General features: G+C 36.4%; 2 protein-coding genes across 8 annotated transcripts in view; one reads left to right on the top strand and one right to left on the bottom strand.

Moving 5' to 3' along the window:
* Ugp2 (UDP-glucose pyrophosphorylase 2) overlaps positions 1–11,826 on the top strand; it is a 54,465-nt gene extending 42,639 nt beyond the window's left edge. For all 5 annotated transcript variants that reach the window (XM_026387187.2, XM_026387190.2, XM_026387189.2 and 2 more), the window contains exons 4-10: positions 1,069–1,254; positions 2,483–2,616; positions 3,968–4,265; positions 5,226–5,423; positions 6,001–6,243; positions 8,736–8,840; positions 10,850–11,826. In XM_026387187.2, coding sequence (XP_026242972.1) covers positions 1,069–1,254; positions 2,483–2,616; positions 3,968–4,265; positions 5,226–5,423; positions 6,001–6,243; positions 8,736–8,840; positions 10,850–10,957 — 1,272 coding nt within the window. In that variant the 3' untranslated portion in view covers positions 10,958–11,826. The remainder of the gene's footprint in view (positions 1–1,068; positions 1,255–2,482; positions 2,617–3,967; positions 4,266–5,225; positions 5,424–6,000; positions 6,244–8,735; positions 8,841–10,849) is intronic.
* Positions 11,827–12,691: 865 nt separating this feature from the next.
* The window catches only part of Vps54 (VPS54 subunit of GARP complex), an 88,584-nt gene continuing 81,617 nt past the window's right edge, over positions 12,692–19,658 (bottom strand). For all 3 annotated transcript variants that reach the window (XM_077791890.1, XM_077791889.1, XM_077791891.1), the window contains 3 exons: positions 17,377–17,484; positions 15,240–15,334; positions 12,692–13,150 (listed from right to left, as the gene is read on the bottom strand). In XM_077791890.1, coding sequence (XP_077648016.1) covers positions 13,045–13,150; positions 15,240–15,334; positions 17,377–17,484 — 309 coding nt within the window. In that variant the 3' untranslated portion in view covers positions 12,692–13,044. The remainder of the gene's footprint in view (positions 13,151–15,239; positions 15,335–17,376; positions 17,485–19,658) is intronic.

Below are 19,658 nucleotides of genomic sequence, written 5' to 3' on the forward strand. Positions count from 1 at the left end.
ACTTTTCCCAATCACAAATGTCACTTGCCCCTTGCCCCTCTCATCCACACATACACAACCCTGCAGGTAGCACAATAAATAAAATCTAGTGTTCACAGAGCACCTACTGGTTGTTGTTTTTTTTTTTTTTTGGTCCACTCATGTGTTATGTGTCCTACACCATGATGTAACTGAAGAGTCTATTTGAGGACCTATTCCATTAAAGCAAAATAGCAAAAATGCCACATGTAGAAAATCTGTTGTGATCTTTTTTAAAACGCTTTCATTCTTGCTATAAGATGCCGAGTCTTACTTGTGCCTGGTTTGAAAAACAAAAATGAGTCTCAGCTTCTAAGTTTCCTATGAGGGAGAAGTTAAGTTTAAGATCCTCTGTTCACAAAAATAGTTCAGAATGCTAGGGAGGAGATTGGGGATTTTTCTCCAGCCCTGCCCTTGTTTTCTCCCAGGGCATTTCTTGGAACAATGAGAAGAATTTATTTTCCAGTGTGGGCTTTTATACAGGGTAATCAAGAATTAAATTCTTAAAGAATTCTGTGCATACCTAAAAGCCTATGCCATCTTCTTCTGAAGGCCAAACTTAAGACTGAATGGAGGAGAATGGCAAAGAAAAGTATGTTTTGGTTTTTGCCTCCTGTGGTAGAATAATGTATTGATTGTAAGCATTGTTCAGAATTGAAGTGGATCATAATACACCAGAAATATTTAGACTTTGGATGAGCTTTGTGTATCTCATTTGCTTTGTTGAGGCAAATTGGAAGTTTTGAGTCTAAAAACCTTGGATGTTCCCACTAGTCAGACAAATAATTATAGACAACTTTCCCCCTTTCTTTATACTTCATTATAGTGTAAGTGAACCATTCACCTACTGTGCTCAAGGAAGTTGCCTGTTAAGTTTTTGATTTTGAACCAGAAGGGCCTGGTGACATTAAAGGAAATGTGGGTGAAACTTTCCACAAGAGAGACCAAAACTTTAAAAGGAAGAAAAATGGAAATAATCCCAGAATTGATTTGCTTTAACATCTTATAAAGTTATTTGAATTATTCCTATAATTTTATTTTTCCTTTCAGATTCAACCTTATGAAAAGATAAAGGCCAGGGGCTTGCCTGATAATGTATCTTCTGTGTTGAACAAGCTGGTGGTGGTGAAACTCAATGGTGGTTTGGGAACCAGCATGGGTTGCAAAGGCCCTAAAAGTCTGATTGGTGTGAGGAATGAGAATACTTTTTTGGATCTGACTGTTCAGCAAATTGAAGTGAGTAACACAGCCTTTCTGATGAGACACTAAAATAGTTTTTAGGTTATCATAAATTTTATATTGTTAAATGTAGCAGATGTGAATTTGAGCTAGTCAAAGAGCTTGCTATCTTTAGTCTCTTTAACAGTGTTTAAAAAAAAGGTTTAAGGTCACATCCTTAGGGTGATATAAAAGCTTTTGATCTTAAATAGCATTTGTGGTTGATGAAATCTCTGGGTCTGTTCAGATTATCCTTTGATCTGCCGCCTTCCACCTCCTTTCTTTTGGCTGACAGCCTTCATGATGTCTGGGTTGATCTGGCTTTATTAACCCCTTTAGTTAAGTTGGGGAAGATAGCTTTCAGGATGCCATGAATGCTAAGAACTGTTCTTGGTGTCCTTCTTATGACAAAGTTATTAATCGTAGACTGTAAGCTCTTCAGGGGCAGTGTCCCTGTCTTTCCCTTCTCTGTATCTGTTGTCTAGTATGATGCTGGCAACTATAGTCATGACACTAGCAGTAGCAGTGGCTAACATTTATCCAGCCCTTACTGTGCACCAGATACTCCATGCTTTTTCTAAGAATTGATCCATTTGTTCCTCTGAACAACTGAGTGAGGTAAATATTATCATCCCCAGTTTACAGATGAGAAAACCATGACACAGAGACTTTATTTCTCAAGCTCCCTAACTAGTTAATCTAGAATCAGAATTTGAACATTGGATAGTCTTGACTTCTAAGAACCTATTTTTTCTCCCTAAGTAGTCTGTTAGCTCTTCTGAGATTGGAAAGATTTCCGTTGAGGTGTGATTCAGAATTTTTGACCATTCATCCTGAGAACTGCAAGCCAGATCTTTGTAACATCTGTACTTTAATCCCACAGAACTTGAAATGTAAGAGTAAATGCTTACTCAGCACTTGTCAATAGACTTCTGTAAGACCACACCGCACTGTGGCTGTGCACACACTTTGAGAGTTGGCCACCTGGGGGCACCCAGCTGGGGCTCAGTTTAATCAGCAATAAAATTCAGTCAATAGTTCTGTCCCAAAAGAGTTGTGGTTTCTTGAGTACATGGTAAACTGCTTATCAAAAGTCTGCCTCACACAAAGGAGTTACTTATGTCAAATGTATATATTTGGATGTATTCGGATGTATATATAAATGAGGTGATTAACTCTGAAGAATTAGTTTTACATAAGCAAAGAAAACAAATCTGAGTAATCTGATTGTCATTTTCCTCCCTAGCATTTGAACAAAACCTACAATACTGATGTTCCTCTTGTTTTAATGAACTCTTTTAACACGGATGAAGATACAAAAAAAATACTACAAAAGTACAATCATTGTCGTGTGAAAATCTACACTTTCAATCAAAGCAGGTAAAAGGGGTAATAACAACAACAAAAAACCAAACATACAAAAAAATCTTGAGTATTACTCTTGGGAAAGGATTTCTTTGCTTTGTAACAGCTGTCTCAAGATGTGCATGTGCCATCTTGCAAGTGCTTGACACCTTTCAAAGTTGAACATTTGGTAATAGCTATGATTGTCAGAATTACTTTTCAGTTCTGTAATTTCCAGTTCTTAAAAGAAAATCTGTTTAAGATTCTGTTCCATGTCCAAAATATTAGAGGTTGGCTTATAGGTCTTCACTTTCTGAGGGTATATTTGGGCTTCACCTGGGTCTGTGAACGGCTTTCTATATTCTACAGTATTGATAACCTTCACTTCTTTTTTTTTTTGGTACCAACAATTGAACTCGGGTACTCAACCACTGAGCCACATCTGCACCCCTATTTTGTATTTTATTTAGAGATAGGGTCTCACTGAGTTGCTGAGCACCTTGCTTTTGCTGAGGCTGCCTTTAAACTCATGATCCTCTTGCCTCAGCCTCCTGAGCCACTGGGATTACAGGCATGTGCCACTGTCCCCTGACTGATAACCTTCACTTCTGTGGGAATTTCTTCATCTTGAGTTAGGCATGGGGATAATTTAATAAATTCTGGAACCATCAACTTTGGGGACAGTGGAATGAGTAGAAAGGAAATCAGAAGAAAGCATTGTGATAAAGCCCAGGCAACTGGGGAGATAAGGCTTCCATTGAGAAAGACACGAGTCTACATAAATTTAGGAAGAAGGGACACATCTGGAGTTGCTCCATTGTGTTTTTTAGTCCATTTTCCCATGGAAACTTTTTGTCACAGATGGGTTGTCTGCATTTTTCTTCAGTTTGTTGTGCTGCTTTCTCCTGCCTGCCTCTCCCCAATGTCAGTCCTTACCTGTGTGCTCATTGATGATGGGAGGGGTATTAATAACCTGCTATTGGTTTTCTGAAGAAGAAAGAGAATCACTCCCAAATATATCTGTTTGTAAGAACAGGCAGCTTTCCCTAGATAGGTCTTCAGGGAAAAGAACTATCCAAAATCCAAAAAGGTTGAGAACATCATTTACTTAATATATGCCTCCTCTTGAAGAGTTAGAAAACATTAATATCTTAAAAATTCGAGGTGTCTTCTCATCTATATGACCATGGGAAAAAATTTTTTTGTAGCAACTTATTAGCTAAGAAACAGATTTTGAACAACACAGATGAGATTTTCTTAAGTGGACTCACCTATAATTTACTATTGAAACACTGAAAAAGAAGCATCTTTTAATGCATTGTTTTGCTTGAAGGTCTGAAATGCTTTACAGGGTTGATAATGCAAAAGAACTTTTTCTTTTTTTAAGGTACCCGAGGATTAATAAAGAATCTTTACTTCCTGTAGCAAAGGATGTCTCTTACTCAGGGGAAAATACAGAAGCTTGGTACCCTCCAGGTCATGGTGATATCTACGCCAGTTTCTACAACTCTGGTTTGCTCGATACCTTTATAGGAGAAGGCAAAGAGTATATTTTTGTGTCTAACATAGATAATCTGGGTGCCACAGTGGATCTTTATATTCTTAATCATCTAATGAATCCACCCAATGGAAAACGCTGTGAATTTGTCATGGAAGTCACAAACAAAACACGTGCAGATGTGAAGGTAACTACTGAGGGGAAGCAATTTGGGATTCACGTTTTCCCATTAATAGGTTGTATACTTAGTGCTTTTTCTTTCTAATTTGAAAGTTTCTTTTAAGCAGAACACATTTATTCACTTGACATTGTAAGATAGAGATGGTATTCTGTGGGGTAATTTAAGTTCTAACATAACAATGTGTATCATAAATCCAAAGTCAGTGGTATTAGAACCATTCTTTTTGGATAATCTGTCAGTGATTTTAACTGAAGTGTTTTGTGTATATTTATGGAATAGAGCTGAAACATGAAAACACTTTTGTTAAGTTCAGACAATATTGTTGTCTGGAACTTTATTGCACCTCTAATGAAAACTTCCTTACATATTTATAAAATATTATCACTGTAATATCTTTGTAGTACATTGAAAAATATGCCATTCTTTTGGTGCAAATCACAAATTTGTTTAACCTGGCATGTTTGGCGGTCATGAAATTTGGCCTTGGGTGAAATGGCACATAGACTTTACTACTTACCCCCCAAAAAAAGCAAGCAGTATATGAATACTAAAACAGTCCTTGGCCTGGATTTTATGCCTCTTGGAAATGTTGCCCTCTTTCTATACTGGCATGTCTTAGTGGATGAAAGAACCTCACTAGCCTGAGGCCACTTATCTTCTTGTATATCTGTCTCCTCTGTGCTCCCCTTTTCTATAGTCTGTCAGAGCAGGGCCTCGGGTGGTACTGTTTTGTAACAAGCAGTTGTGTGAAAACAACTATTCCTGTAGCAGACCTTAGGCAAGTGAGGATAACTCTGGTCTGCTTCCAGGGCTTTAATTTTGAACAAGATGGTGGTTCTATCTTTAAAATGTCACTTTATATTCTGGGAGATTGTACCATCAGTGTCTTTTCCATAAAATTAAGCAGGATGTTGTGGTTCTGATGGGGAAAGATGTGGAAACACTAATTATTTTCTGCCTTCCTAGGGCGGGACACTCACTCAGTATGAAGGCAAACTGAGATTGGTGGAAATCGCTCAAGTGCCAAAAGCACACGTTGATGAGTTCAAGTCTGTATCAAAATTTAAAATATTTAACACAAACAACCTATGGATTTCTCTTGCAGCAGTTAAAAGACTGCAGGAACAGAATGCCATTGACATGGAAATCATTGTGAATCCAAAGGTAAGCCAAAGTTCTCTCTCACTGGGCTTGCTGGTACCAAAGATCACAGTAGGCTAAACGTGGACCCCATTGCCCACTCCCTCTGGCCTATGTATTCCTTTGGTCTCTTCTCCTGGCCTAGTGAGACTCTAGGTTGCTGGCTCTGTCCTCCAGACTCTGCATTCATCTCTGTAGCGTGCCTTTATTTGACCCTGGCCTGTTGTAGTGGCAAGAACACTGGACTCAAAAGTAAAAGACCCACCTCAGTCTTGGTTATTGCTTTGACACTAATAGCCATTTGGCCACATGCAGCTTGTATGAGTTTTTAGAACCTTTGGTTCTTTTATGGTATAACGGGGATATTACTACATAACCAGAGTTATGAGACCAAAAAAAAAAAAAAAATACCACACAGGTATTAAGAGTTTCGCATATAATGGGTGCTTGATAAATGTCAGTTCTTGAAATTGTATCTCCTTCGTTATCTCTCTAAAAGCAGTTCCCAGATATTAACTATCTGTATTAATATTACTATATTGTAAGTTGTAGGTACCTAAAATCTGTGTTTCCCCCTGCCCCTCTCCCTCTTATTTTACAGACTTTGGATGGAGGCCTGAATGTCATTCAGTTAGAAACTGCAGTAGGGGCTGCAATTAAAAGCTTTGAGAATTCTTTAGGTATTAATGTTCCAAGGAGCCGTTTTCTGCCTGTCAAAACCACATCAGATCTCTTGCTTGTGATGTCAAACCTCTATAGCCTTAATGCGGGATCTTTGACAATGAGTGAAAAGCGGGAGTTTCCTACAGTGCCCTTGGTTAAATTAGGCAGTTCTTTTACAAAGGTATGTAACTGTAAAGATATGATCCACTTATGGATTTAAATCTCCACTTCTGACACATTGTATTCTTCGATTTTTGATGACATTTAAAGGAACTGATTATAAAAGATAAAGATGAACTTTTTGAAAATTGATTCACTGTAGAGAATATTTAAATGTCGGGACATTTTATCTTATGTCCCTCCCATGACCATAAATGCTTTCATCAGTGGGAAAAGGTTAATTCTGGTTTCTAGGTGAGGAGATTTAGCAGTAAACAAAACAGACTAATAAAATCCTTGTCTTAATGGAAGACTTACATTCTAGTGGAGAAGGAAAAAAATAAGCAAATAAATAAAATACACAGTATTCCAAATAGTGAGAATTTGGAGAAATAAGGCAAGAGCAGGAAGTATATGTGCAGGGAGAGTGTAATTTAACATTGATTGGGTAGCCTTGGACAGCCCAATTAAGAAGTTGAGTGAGTGTACTATGCAGGTATCTGGGCCAAAACCTTCCAAGCAAAGGGAATAAGTCTAGCAAAACCCTACTCTGACAAGTGGAATCCTGAAAATTTAATCACATAAAACGTTGAGGTTAATGAAGCGACAGGGTGAGTCTTTGTGTCTAACCTGTGGTGTCCTGCTATGCTATCCAAGTCTGTTGGAGTCCTGGATGTGGTTTAGTGCAACCTCATGTGGACCACAGATGAGGAACTGAATAGAAAACGTTTCTGTGTGTGTGTGTGTGTGTGTGTGTCTCTCTCTCTCCTGAAAGTCAAATGAAAAAGAATGTTTCAGGAAAGAGGGACTAAGCATTCATGTTGCTGATTCAAGTAAGAGTAAATATATTTATCAATATGGAAGTTTGGGAGTCCCAACTGGAATAAATTTAAGAGAATAGGAGATTGGAGATATGAATATAGACAGCTCATTCAAAAGTTTTGCCTTAAAGATAAACAGAAGGTAAAGAGGAATATAACATTTAAGCGGTTTGATTTTGTTTCTTAAATATGGGAGAATCACTGAGCTTGGTGACATATGCCTGTAATCCCAGCTACTTGGGAGACTGATTCAGAAGGATCATCAGTTCAAGGCCAGCCTAGGTAATTTGCTGAGACCCTGTCTTAAAGTTTTAAAAAAGGGGGCTGGGATATAGCTCAGTGTCAAAGCGTCTGCCTTGCATTCGCAAAGTCCTGGGTTGGACCCCCAGTTCCAAAAAAAGACAAAAAAAAAAAAAAAAAAAAAGGACCCCACCAAGTTTTAAAAAAGGGCTGAGAATATAGTTCACTGCTTGCCTATCATGTGTAAGGTTCTGGGTTCAGTCCCCAATATTGCAAAAATAAATACATAAACACACATGTACACATATGTAAATAAATAATGGGAGAATTTACATATACATTAATGGCAACCAATGCAGCCAGGAGGGAAAAAACATTGTAGAGAGACTCCCTGAAACAATAAAGGAACCTAATACACAGTGGAGAGGTTGGCTTTAAGTCAGTAGAAATAGAACAATCCCAGTACTAGGAGAAAAGGGTAATGGGCTAGGAGGCAGGATGGTGGGTGGTTGAATCTAAAGGAAATTTCTAATTGTTTCTATTTTCCCAGCAAAATAGGAAATGAGATCACATAGAACAATCTCTAGTGCTTGTACATCCAAACAAATAAAAGGCAAAGATAAGAGCTGGGTACAGTGGCACAAGCCTATAATTCCAACAACTGGAGAGGCTGAGACAGGAAGATTGGAAGTTCAAGGCTAGCCTTAGCACCTTAGCAAGGCCCTGTCTCAAAAAAGGAAAACGGCTGGGGATGTAGAACAGTGGTAAAGCAGCCCTGGGTTCAGTTCCCCAGTAAACACTCCCCGCCCGACAAAGATAGGGATAATGGTGATTTGTCTTATTGTTCTTGTGAATTCTGCCCATCCCATAAAAGCAGTTCCGATCTAGACTGCTGCAAAGCATGATCATGCATTCTTTTTCCAGCTCTGTCCAGACTATGTGAACTACTTATCTGGCTTTTAGCCTGATGGCTGGTTTGGTTATCTTAAAAAACAAAACAAACAAAAACCTCCCCAAAACAAAAAACCACACATCTGATTGGCTCAACTGTATTATAATTGCTTGATTTTTAAGGACAATGTTCATATCTACTGGACTCTTTTGCATAGGATCTTAATAGGTGCTTCTCATAGAAAACTTAAGTTTTGCCATAAAATGATTTATAGTTCAGTTAAACTATTTATTATTTATTTTTCTGTGAAAACCTCCTGCCTTTTTTGGCACTAGGGATTGAACCTGGGGATACTTAATCACAGAGTCACATGCCCAGCTCTTTTATATTTTATTTAGAGACAGAGTCTTGGCGAGTTTCTCAAGACCCTGCTAAGTTGCTTAAGACTGGCTTTGAACTTGCAATGTTCCTGCCCCTGAGCTGCTGGGATTACAGATGTGTTCCACCATGCCTGGCTCTCCTGAGAACCCATTTGAAATATTTTTTTGTTTCTACTTAAAGGTTCAAGATTATCTAAGAAGATTTGAAAGTATACCAGATATGCTTGAATTGGATCATCTCACAGTTTCAGGGGATGTGACATTTGGCAAAAATGTTTCATTAAAGGTATGTATGTTAATGATGAAGATCACATTTCCTATAGCTTTATAAGTAGGTTTTGTTTTCTAGTCCTAAATTTACCTCTATTTGAGTACTTCTTAGACTGAACCATATATTTATAAGATAATCTTTTAAAATATGTGGACACAGATATGAAATAGGTTATTACAGAATTTAGTAGGAATATAACCAGATATATATTTAGTTAAAATACAAACCTAATTTTATATAAGTATGTTGTGGTATATAGCATTCAAATGGAAAGCAAACACTAGTAGTGAACAGCTCTATTTTATCAAAATTTTAAAATAGGATCAATACTAGCATTAGCTCTCTAAAGTTGACTATTCGAATAACATTTTTAAAAGTGAGTTCATTTATGCTGAATAGTCTAATCTTTTTAAAGGAATCTGAAGATTATACATGTTAGGTGTAATGTAAATGAGTATAAATATATTTGTTTACATTATTGTAGTACTTAGGTACTTTTGAGTATTCTAGCCTAGTATAAGAAATAAGGAATATTAAGTATTAACCCATTATGTCCTATTGTCCCTTATATGGGACACCCACAAAAACTTGAGCAACATACCATCTGTGGTAACTTTGAAATATTTATATTTTTAGAGTTTTATTGAGAAAATAGGCTAATGATTACTGATAATGATTCATAAGCTATAGATTGATTTCCCATTTTAATGTACCTGTATCAATTTCATTGAAATATTCACAGAATTGAAAACTTGGGACTTTATGGGTAAAAGCTACCATTGAAGATGTAAAAGTTTTTTCCTATTATTTAAAAAAAGAAATCTCTATTTTTTCATGTGTTCTTACCCTTAAAGTTACTTGCTTAAATGAAGAGATCTTAGGGAGTTAAAACAACACACACATACTGAACTTATTGCTTATATTAACTATTTAAAATCTCAAGACAATGAAAACTTAACAGTACAACTATTCCTTAAAAAAGACACAACCAGCTGAACACAGTGGCACATGCCTGTAATCCCGGTGACTTGTGAGGCTGAGTCAGGAGGTTGTTTCAAGTTCAAGACCAGCCTCAGCAACTTAGGGGGGCACCTAAGCAACTCAGACCTATTTCAGAATGAAAATTAAAATAGGGCTGAGGATGTAGCTTAGAAGTAGAGCACCCCTGGATTCAATCCCCAGTACCAAAACCGAAACAACAGAGAACTGTGTATGAAAATATAAATCATGCAACTTTTACTTTAGTTCTTTTCTGTGCTGGAGATCAAAGCCAGGGCCTTGCATGTGCAAGGCAAGTGCTCTATCACTGAGGTACAACCCCAGTGCTGCTTCTCCTCCTCCTTTTTTTTTTTTTTGTACCAGGGATTGAACCCAGGGAGGTTTAACCACTGAGCCACATTCCCAGCCCTTTTAAAATATTTCATTTAGAGTCAGAATCTGGCTGAGTTGTTAAATGCCTTGCTAAGTTGCTGAGGCTGGCTTTGAACTTGCAGTCATCCTGCCTCAGCCTCCTAAGCCACTGGGATTACAGGTGTGCACCACCATGCCCGGCTACAAACCCCAGCCTTTCTTAAATTTTGTTTTGAGACAGGGTCTTGCTAAGTTGCCCAGTGGTTTCAAACTTGAAATTTTCCTGCCTCAGTCTTCCAAGTAGCTGGGATTATAGGTGTGCACCACTAGGCCTGGCATCTGTTACTTGCTTTTTGGGTATTGGATAATGCTGGTGACTTTATAAGCAAGAGGCCTTCAGAAAGGGTAGTTATACTATGGCACTGGGTCTACTTCCCATTGTTCGCACCATCTCTGACAAGGAGGCAGGGAATCCAGGACTACTGTCAGGACTGTGACGGATGTACACATTACATTTTTCCTTAATGTTACTTGCTTTTCATGTTTAATATTGTTTATCATTACAGTTACTCCATTGTAAAAGGAGTTGTACATCAACTTGATGGTTGTTGTATGATAATTGCATTTCAGTTGCAGTTGCAAGTATATTCTTAGCTCTTTGTTTTCCCTGTTAGGGAACAGTTATCATCATTGCAAATCATGGCGACAGAATTGACATCCCACCTGGAGCAGTATTAGAGAACAAGATTGTATCTGGAAACCTTCGCATATTGGACCACTGAAAAGAATACTGTATACACTTTATACTAATTATGGGCTAAATTATGGGCTAAATAGTTTCTTACATTGAAATGTCTCTAGGATTCTAAAGTAGGCAGGTACTTGACTATGTTACTGTACCTTGCAGTGTTGATTTTTAGAGTTTTCTGCAATATGCTTTTAGTTTAAGAAAAACAGATGGAGCAATACTTTCCCTCTTTGAAGAGGATCCTGAAAGTTCATCTTAAAGTGCAATATTGTTTAATCCTAAAACTGGGGCAGTTCTGTTGGAAGATTTTTATTAACAGAAGCCTCAGTGATGGTCACTTTGAATTGCCTGTGATTTCAAAAATAAAGCGGTGAAGCCATACACATGTATTCTTGAACTTTTTAATGCTAATTTTATGAATCAGCAAAATAAAATGGTTTGTTCTTGCTGAACAGACACTGTATAGGTTGGAATATTTAAGTACTCACCAGCTAGTTATCTACTAATTCCAGTTTTCTGCATTTCTAAGAAAAATCCATTTCCAAAGGAAATGGAAGATATTTAACCTTTCATAGTTCTAAGACTAGGGTGCCTGCCATGCACTCCAGACTCTCCATTTACTGAAAAAAAGTGGTATTTCTTTCCCCAGCTAAATGGTTGGAGTGGGCAGAGGTAGAACATTTCTTTCAGGTCCTTGTACTGTAGTATGGAGGGATAAATGGGGTGGGGTTAAGTTCCCTTTTCTTAAAGCTTCACATCACTGAAAAATTTTCAAGAATAACCTTACAAATCAGGTCTGCTGGTAGATCAAGTCATACTTCCCAATTCTTCCGTACTTTAAAAAAAAAAAAAAGTTGTCTTTTAAAGTCTCATAATTTTTTACACCTTTATTTTAGACAGACAGCGTAAGAATCAACGACATACCTTCGTAATGATAAAGGAAAGAAAACAAGCTTTCCTTTTGAAAAAACTGTAAAGCACAAAATAAGACTATTTCATTGTACATAATCACAAGATTAGGCACTCTGACAGGGTTAGGCAAGAGTCTTAGTGTGAGGTGAGGCACAGGCACTTTCACTTGTAGAGTGCTGCTGATTCTAATTTTTAATTTTGAAGGTAGGTATCATAAAAGTCTTTAATACCTTGTATTTCTGGCGCCCAAACAGCAGCCCATATTTTAAAATTTCTATTTCTCCCTGGTCTTTGTTCATATACACATTGAAAGTAACTGAAAAACAAGACTCCAAGGGGACCATACTTCATATGTTACCTAAATGTTAAAATGAGAACTCATAAGTAGGCATATTACATGAATACATAGTCTTACCTGTTAGGGGGAAAAAACCCAAACCCTTCATAGATACTTTTATAAAAATACAGCTATTAAACTGTAGCCTTCTGTATACCACTTCTGAAAAGTATTTAAACTAGTAGTTGCATAAATGCCAATATCTTATTATTACTCTTTCATGTATTCGGACTTTTGAGAAGGCTTACCCAGTTGACATAATGGTGGTAGTAGAAAGATTAAATATGTAACACAAAGCCTGAAACTTGACATTGGTCACTAAAACAAAAACTGAATTCCTAAATCCAAGCAATCAAAAGATGTTTATTTTTTATAGAAAGATCTGTAAAAAAATAATTTTTCAAACAGCTTTACTTTCATAGAGAAAACTTTCTACAGAGGTTGACTAAGATTTTAATATTTTAAATTGTACCATCATTAAATAAGGTGGGACACCATATGAATTTCATTGCACTGGAAGAAATGCAAAGCATTTTTTAATATAAAGTATACAGAGCATTCTAGTCAACTACAGCTGTGTTACAGCTATGTGTTCTTTTGGATTTGGTCCAAAGAAACCTGAGTCTGTTTCCAGAGAGAATGAAAAATGTTATAGACACCTGATCAGTTACTCCTCACTTAAGAATGCACAAAAATGGCATTCCTTATAGATTCCACTGAATCCAGTTTCCCAACACTGATACTTTCCTTTTCCCTTTCCCCCACCTCAGTTCACTTTGGGTTCCAGGTTCTCGAAACACAGGCATTCAGATATTCTTCAGAAACATACATGTCCCATGTTTAGATGAACTACCCAGTTTTCCAGTGAGTTGTCACCTCTTCTGTTCCCAGATCTCTGCCATATTTAGGTCCAAATCTTTAAGACCTTTTAAGGCTTGAAGATTTCCAGTGTAAAAAGCTACATCTGCTGTGACCAACCTAAACATTGGAGAGAAAAATTTTAAATTTCACTCTTTCTATCCAGATAAATGAGCAAGGCTCTCAGATTCCTATACCACCTGCTACAATATTATTTAAATTCAGAATTCCTAGGGATAAATAGCAACATTCTTCTCTTGCCAGGATTCCTGCTATCATACAGTTAACCATTTAATGCTTTATTTAAAAAAATAAATGGGAAAAATGTAAATAAATGCATGTCGAAGTCAGGTTCATTATACACTCTACCCAGTAAAATCAGATTTATCTTAAAATAGTATGAATTTATAACTATTTTTGATTGGTTGTCACTAGAGTATATATGTATGGACTAAAATAGTAAAAGGAAAGAAAGGGCAGCTTCCTGAGCATTATAAGTACAAAAAATAATTTAATACACAGATTTGGCGGGTGGTGTGGTAAGAAGCAACCCAAGGTTTCATACATTATAGGCATGTGCTTGTATCACTGAGCTATGACACCAGCCCAGATAGCAGACTTTTAAATTAATGTATGTGAAGCAAAGATGTCCTACACATCCATAAAATACCTCAATCCCAAAGGATCTTTACATACAATTATTTCCTAGTATGGCAATCAGTGTGTTAGGACAAATGGGTGATATGGCAAGTGTAATTCATTTGATGGAAAAAAAAATCTTTGAACTTTACAAATGGCAAATAAAAATGTAACTGTGTCAGTAGCTTATCAATACAGTGTGGGATTCCTTATTGTGAAAAATGAATAAAATACTTCTCCATTTGAGATATTCAGCTTAACTTTGTCTCAATGTTAGTATTAGTAATCACATGTTGATTCAGTTACTTAAGGTATTCTTGTCTTGAAATCAGAGCACAATAAATGAAATATAAATGAATCTCAATATTATGAGTAAGTACGGTTTAAATTTTAAAAAATGTTGAATGATAGATTAAAAATATAACAGTCAATAGTCTTCTAAGGTTAGTCTGAGATAATGCCCACAGAGTACATGGTTTGGTCTGGCACAAAGGAGAGTTTATTCTAAGAAAAACTAGATGGTTAGCTCACTTTTCCAGTTCCTATACTGACACTGAAGGGACCCATAAAAAAGCATCACAGATATAAGTGAGCTGGATATATTTAAAATAAAAACTCTTACTATTCCAGCCTTTCGTAATTTTAGCTATAATGATGATTTAATAGAATGAATTGCTAAGAAAACAGTGTCTCCCTAAACCACTCACAATCCAGATTCTTCAAAGGGAAATAAGTATTCTGTAACTCATAATTCCAAATATATATAATCTCTACCAGCCACTTTATAAATGGCCTTCACAGCTACAGAAGAAAACTGTTAATGAATAATATTTAGACAGCACATAAAGGTCCTCCCCCACCAGTGAGCGGGTTTTCCCTCCCCTCATTTTTAAATTGTTGCATTATAATTATACATAATGGTGGGACTTGTTACATATTTGTATATGCATACACTATAACAATATAATTTGGCCAATATCATTCCCCTGCACAGCACCTAATACTAATATCATTATTTCTAATTTTAAATCTAAAAAATTAAGGCACACAGAGAATAAGATTTACCCAAAGCTATCCAGCTAAAAAGTGGCAGAACTAGTATTTAACCCAAGTTTTCTGATTCTAAATCCTGTTTTCTTTTTAAAATACACTATTTCAGAGGTAATATATAAAATTTGCTTGATAGTTTATAATATACTGTCCTACCTACACATTATTTTTCATAACTCTGAAAGAATTAAGGCAGATTTTATCCTTGTCATTTTACAAATGAGGCACAGAAATTGAATGACCTTCACATAGTCACAGAGCTACTGAGTAGAACTGAGTCCTTTTGGAAAAGAAAGACTACTGGGTATCTAAAGACACACTAACTCCTCAAAACATGTAAAGAACTTAACATGAACTAACAGAGAGACAGACAAGATAGCATCTTCTTAGAGGAAAAAGGCAAAATGTTGCCGATTTTATAATTTTGGTCCCCAGTATGAGAGAACAGCATAAAGATAAAAACCAATCACTGAAACAATTCAATATGAGAATATGTGGTAAAAATATATAAAAATCATACCCATTTTGAGGTCCTCCATCATTTATCACATTTAAGTGAGATAACTGCTTTTTCAAGTGAAGTTTATAACTTGCATTAATTCTTAAAAATAACATCTGGAAAAGAAAATAAGCTTTCTTATAGTTCTCCTGAAATAGAAGACATGTGAGTTATCAATATTTATTATTTGGAGAAAGTATTAAAAAACAAAACCTTATTGTTTTTTTTTTTTTTCCTGTGGTGCTGGGGATTGAACCCAGGGCTTTGTGCATGTGAGGCAAGCCCTTTACCAACTGGGCTATATTCCCAGCCCACAAACCTTGTTTTGACATAACTTTTAAAATGCTCCTCTGAAAAATAAGTAATTGCTTTTTTCCCCCTTCTTGACAGTACCTCATTTAGCAATAAGATTGCCATTCTGTACTTTGGAAGAACTCCTGTGCCATATATAAGTGGGATTAAGCACAACAGGTAAAAAGAACAAAAGGTAGTGAAAAGTTTTATAATATGTAAACTTGATTTTAAAAAATACAATGATAAGGGCTGAGGTTGTGGCTCACCAGCAGAGCGCTCACCTAGCGTGTGTGAGGCTCTGGGTTTGATCCTCAGCACCACGTAAAAATAAATAAATAAATAAGTAAAATAAAGGTATTGTGACCCAACTACAACTAAAAAATAAATATTTTTTTAAAAAATAGAATGATAGAGGCAAAAGTACCTTTATGTTTCTAACTAATAAAATCATTTCAAAGTATTTCATTATTGCTGCATGCAGACCTAATGAATGGTCCAATACTTCTTTGAGAAAGGTATGGCCTAAAACTGTATAAAACTGATCTATGGAAATGATTTAGTAGAATAATATTTTCTATGGGAAAAAGGTGTATATTTAGAACCACCAGTGGAAGTTTTGTATAATTACTGGTATTAAAGTGGCAACTTTTGCCCAGCTTTGATGAAAGAATCCTTTAAGTTATGACAAAAATAGAAACATATGAAGTAAATATATACCCAGCTCCCCGACCTGTACTAAGTCTTTCTCTCAAAATTCAAATGGCAAATTCAAAAGGTCAAAATGTCAGACATGGTGATTCTTACATATGGAATGAAAAGGAAGGGTTAGCTAGGAAGTAATCAGAAGGAAAAAAGAGAACTAGTGGGCACTCATATCTTATGGCACTCCCTCAGTACTCTGAGCTCCAAAGGAGCTGGATGATAGTCATGAAGTTGTTAATGAAGTGGTAATAAATAATGCAGGGTGGAAGTCTCGGGTGGCCGAGAGAGGCCATCATTGGGAACAAATAGTAGGCAAGAGACATTAGGAAAACAACCCTCTACTCCCAAATACCACTCCTATGCACTCAACCAATTAGAGAAAAACCAAAATAAACAAACTTGTCTATCAAAATTATCAGTGGAAATTAAATTCACTTGATATACAACAGATAGGCTTGTATTTATAACATTGTATCATTTAGGCTTGAATGAGACCACCTGGTATAAAGGTAAAAAGTTAAAGGAGAGGGAAGGAGACTGGGAAGAAAGGAATGCTGGAAACTTTGAAGTTCTAGGTGAGGGAAACAAGGAGTGTAGAGATAAGGGAGGACATTAAAGAGTGAAATGAACTCTGTGATAATACTTTTATTATCAGATAAAATGCAACAGGAGTACAGCATCGATAACTTCACAGGTGAGAAGTGTCAAAGATCCCTATTTTGCTATTTTTCCTCCATACAATTATTCGTGATAAAGTAGAATGATTTAGTTATACATGTTAATTTTATTAACTCCATCATTAATTCTTTCCATTTTCAATTTAGATTACAATCACAGTAGCATTTTATTATTCATTGATAAATGGCAACTCTGATATTCAGAGACTTGTAATAATGTAATGAGTGACTTAAGTAGAATCTGGGACCTCTTAAAATGGACAAATGGAAAATCTGCTTTTCAGATTCCTGATCATATAGTAAAGCTATAGCTCTCACCTAGCAGCTGCCACCTATCACTTTGAAATTAGAAAATTTTATCAATGTTCCATTGGTCAAATTAACAATCTAAAAAAAGGTTAAAAATCATATCAGAATATGAATTAAGCTTAACTGTGCAAAAAAAACCGTGAAAAACATCCCAGTCTGAGGGCATTACTACTCACCTGTGTTTGTTCTTCTGGAAGAAGATCAAATATAGCTTCATGCATTTTGGCCATTTGCTTACAAATATTCCTGAAACAGGCAGAAGGAACGGGAGCTTTCACTTCATACTGGTAGGGAGAAACAGAGCAATGTTTAGGTCATTTGTAGGTATAGTATCTCTATTATTCCCTAAGAGAGATGTTTTCCCCACCTCCACATACCTGCCTCTCGTACAGGGTTCAAGCTTACACTTCAACTGTGATTTGTACTCCTCACACAAATCTTGAGAAACTTTTATTCAATATCTTAATCTACTTTATGGCAATGAAAATACCCTAGTGGTTAAGAACAGAGGCCACTTCCAATCTTAAAACTGGTTGTTTGGGTTCAAATCTCAGCTCCTCCAAATTTTAGCTATTTAATAGAATCATAAAATATGTGGCTATTTGTGGCTGGTTTCTTTCATTTAACAATCTTTTTACAGTTCATGCTACAGTGTGTATCAATACATTTCTTTTTATGGTTAATATCCCTCTGTATGGATAGACCACATTCATTTATCTATTTTTCAACTGATGGACATTTAGGTTGTTTGTAGAAACAACCTACTACGTTTTGGTATTATGAGTAGTACTATGAACATTTGTGTACAAGTTTTTGTGGAGACAACATTTTCACTTTTCTTGGGTATATACCTAGTGTAGAACTCCATGTTTAATCTTATGAGGAAATGCCAAACTATTTCCAAAGTGGCTGTGCCATTATAAAATACAACTCTAATGTCTCTATATCCTCACCAAAACTTTTTTTTTTTTTAACCATTCTAGAGAGTTTTATAAACCCCTCAGTGCTGGGTTGAATAACATCCCCTCAAAATTTATGTCTACATGGTACTTCATGTGGTCATACTCATTAGAATGGGCCCTAAGTCCATTGACTGGTGTCTTTATAAATAGGAAAATTCCGACATGGAGATACACAGAGGGAATAAAACCAAGTGAAGACAGAGGCAGATACTGGTGTGATACAGTTGCAAGCCAAGGATTGATAGCAATTGCCAGAAGCTGGAAAAAGGCAGGGGGTATGGATTCTTCCCTAGAGTTCATCCTCCCTGACCTGTTAATTTAGTTTTTTTTCCCTCCCTGGTCTCCAGAACTGTCAAAGAACAAATTTCTGGTTTTAAAATTTTTTTAAGATGTTGATGAACCTTTATTTTATTCATTTATTTATATGAAGTGCTGAGAATCGAACCCAGTGCCTCACACATCCTAGGCAAGTGCTCTACCACTGAGCCACAGCCACAGCCCAAATTTCTGTTGTTCTAAGACACTCAGTTTGTGTTGATTTGTTATGGCAGCCCTAAAAACTCAGACCCTCAAACTTTCCTCAAAAACCCCTGTTTCCCCTAAAGATACTCTTTTCCCCCTTTTTATTTCATCACTATCACAATTCTTGAGTCACCTAAACTTGACACTGTACTTCTTTACTCTCAAACCCTTAAAATCTGGGTCCTGCCACCACCCAAATTACCTTCCCTTACTATAATACTCTTCAGAAATTTCTTTCGGGGGAGGAAATAAAATCACTAAGACATTCTTTCTTCCAAATTCAGTAACTTTCCTAGCACTCCTTCCTCATCACTATAGTATTTCAAGCACCCTCAATTTAAAATCCTGTCCTCATATAGCAAGAACTATGCTCTCCTGGCCCTTTCCCTCTTGACCTTACTCTTCATCAGTCTCTGGTCTTCTAAATACAGGCATCTTTCACCATTAAACTACCTTATTATCTCCTCTTTTCTCTCATCAATTTCATCCAATCTTGTACCTTCTACTTATTTCTAGTCCTGAAACATTTTCTTGGGTTTAAGTCCCACATTTCATAGGTGTTCCATTCAAAAACTGAATTATCATAAACTTGCCCAATCCTCCTCCTCCTCTTTGTTTCCACAAGGATTACTAAACCTCCTGGTCACGCAGACTTGGAATCTCCAACTCAGTTTTTCCTCTTCCTTGTTCCAAATCAACAACTAAGCCCATAAATAGTATTTAAAAAAATTTTTTGTACATAAGTTTGGACTTCAGGTCAGTTTTTAAACCTCTACACTACTGACATTTCAGGCTATATTTTGTTATGGGTGCTGTCCTATATATTTAGTAGCATCTCTGGTCTCTACTTGCTAGTTGGCAGTAGCACCTCACTCCCCCTATCCAAGTTATGACAACCAAAAATGTGCTCAACATTTCTGAATGTCCCCTTCTGGAAACAGGGACAAAACTGACTCAATTAAGAAACACTGCTC

Source organism: Urocitellus parryii, chromosome 12, assembly GCF_045843805.1.
Source record: "Urocitellus parryii isolate mUroPar1 chromosome 12, mUroPar1.hap1, whole genome shotgun sequence".
Lineage (NCBI taxonomy): Eukaryota > Metazoa > Chordata > Mammalia > Rodentia > Sciuridae > Urocitellus > Urocitellus parryii.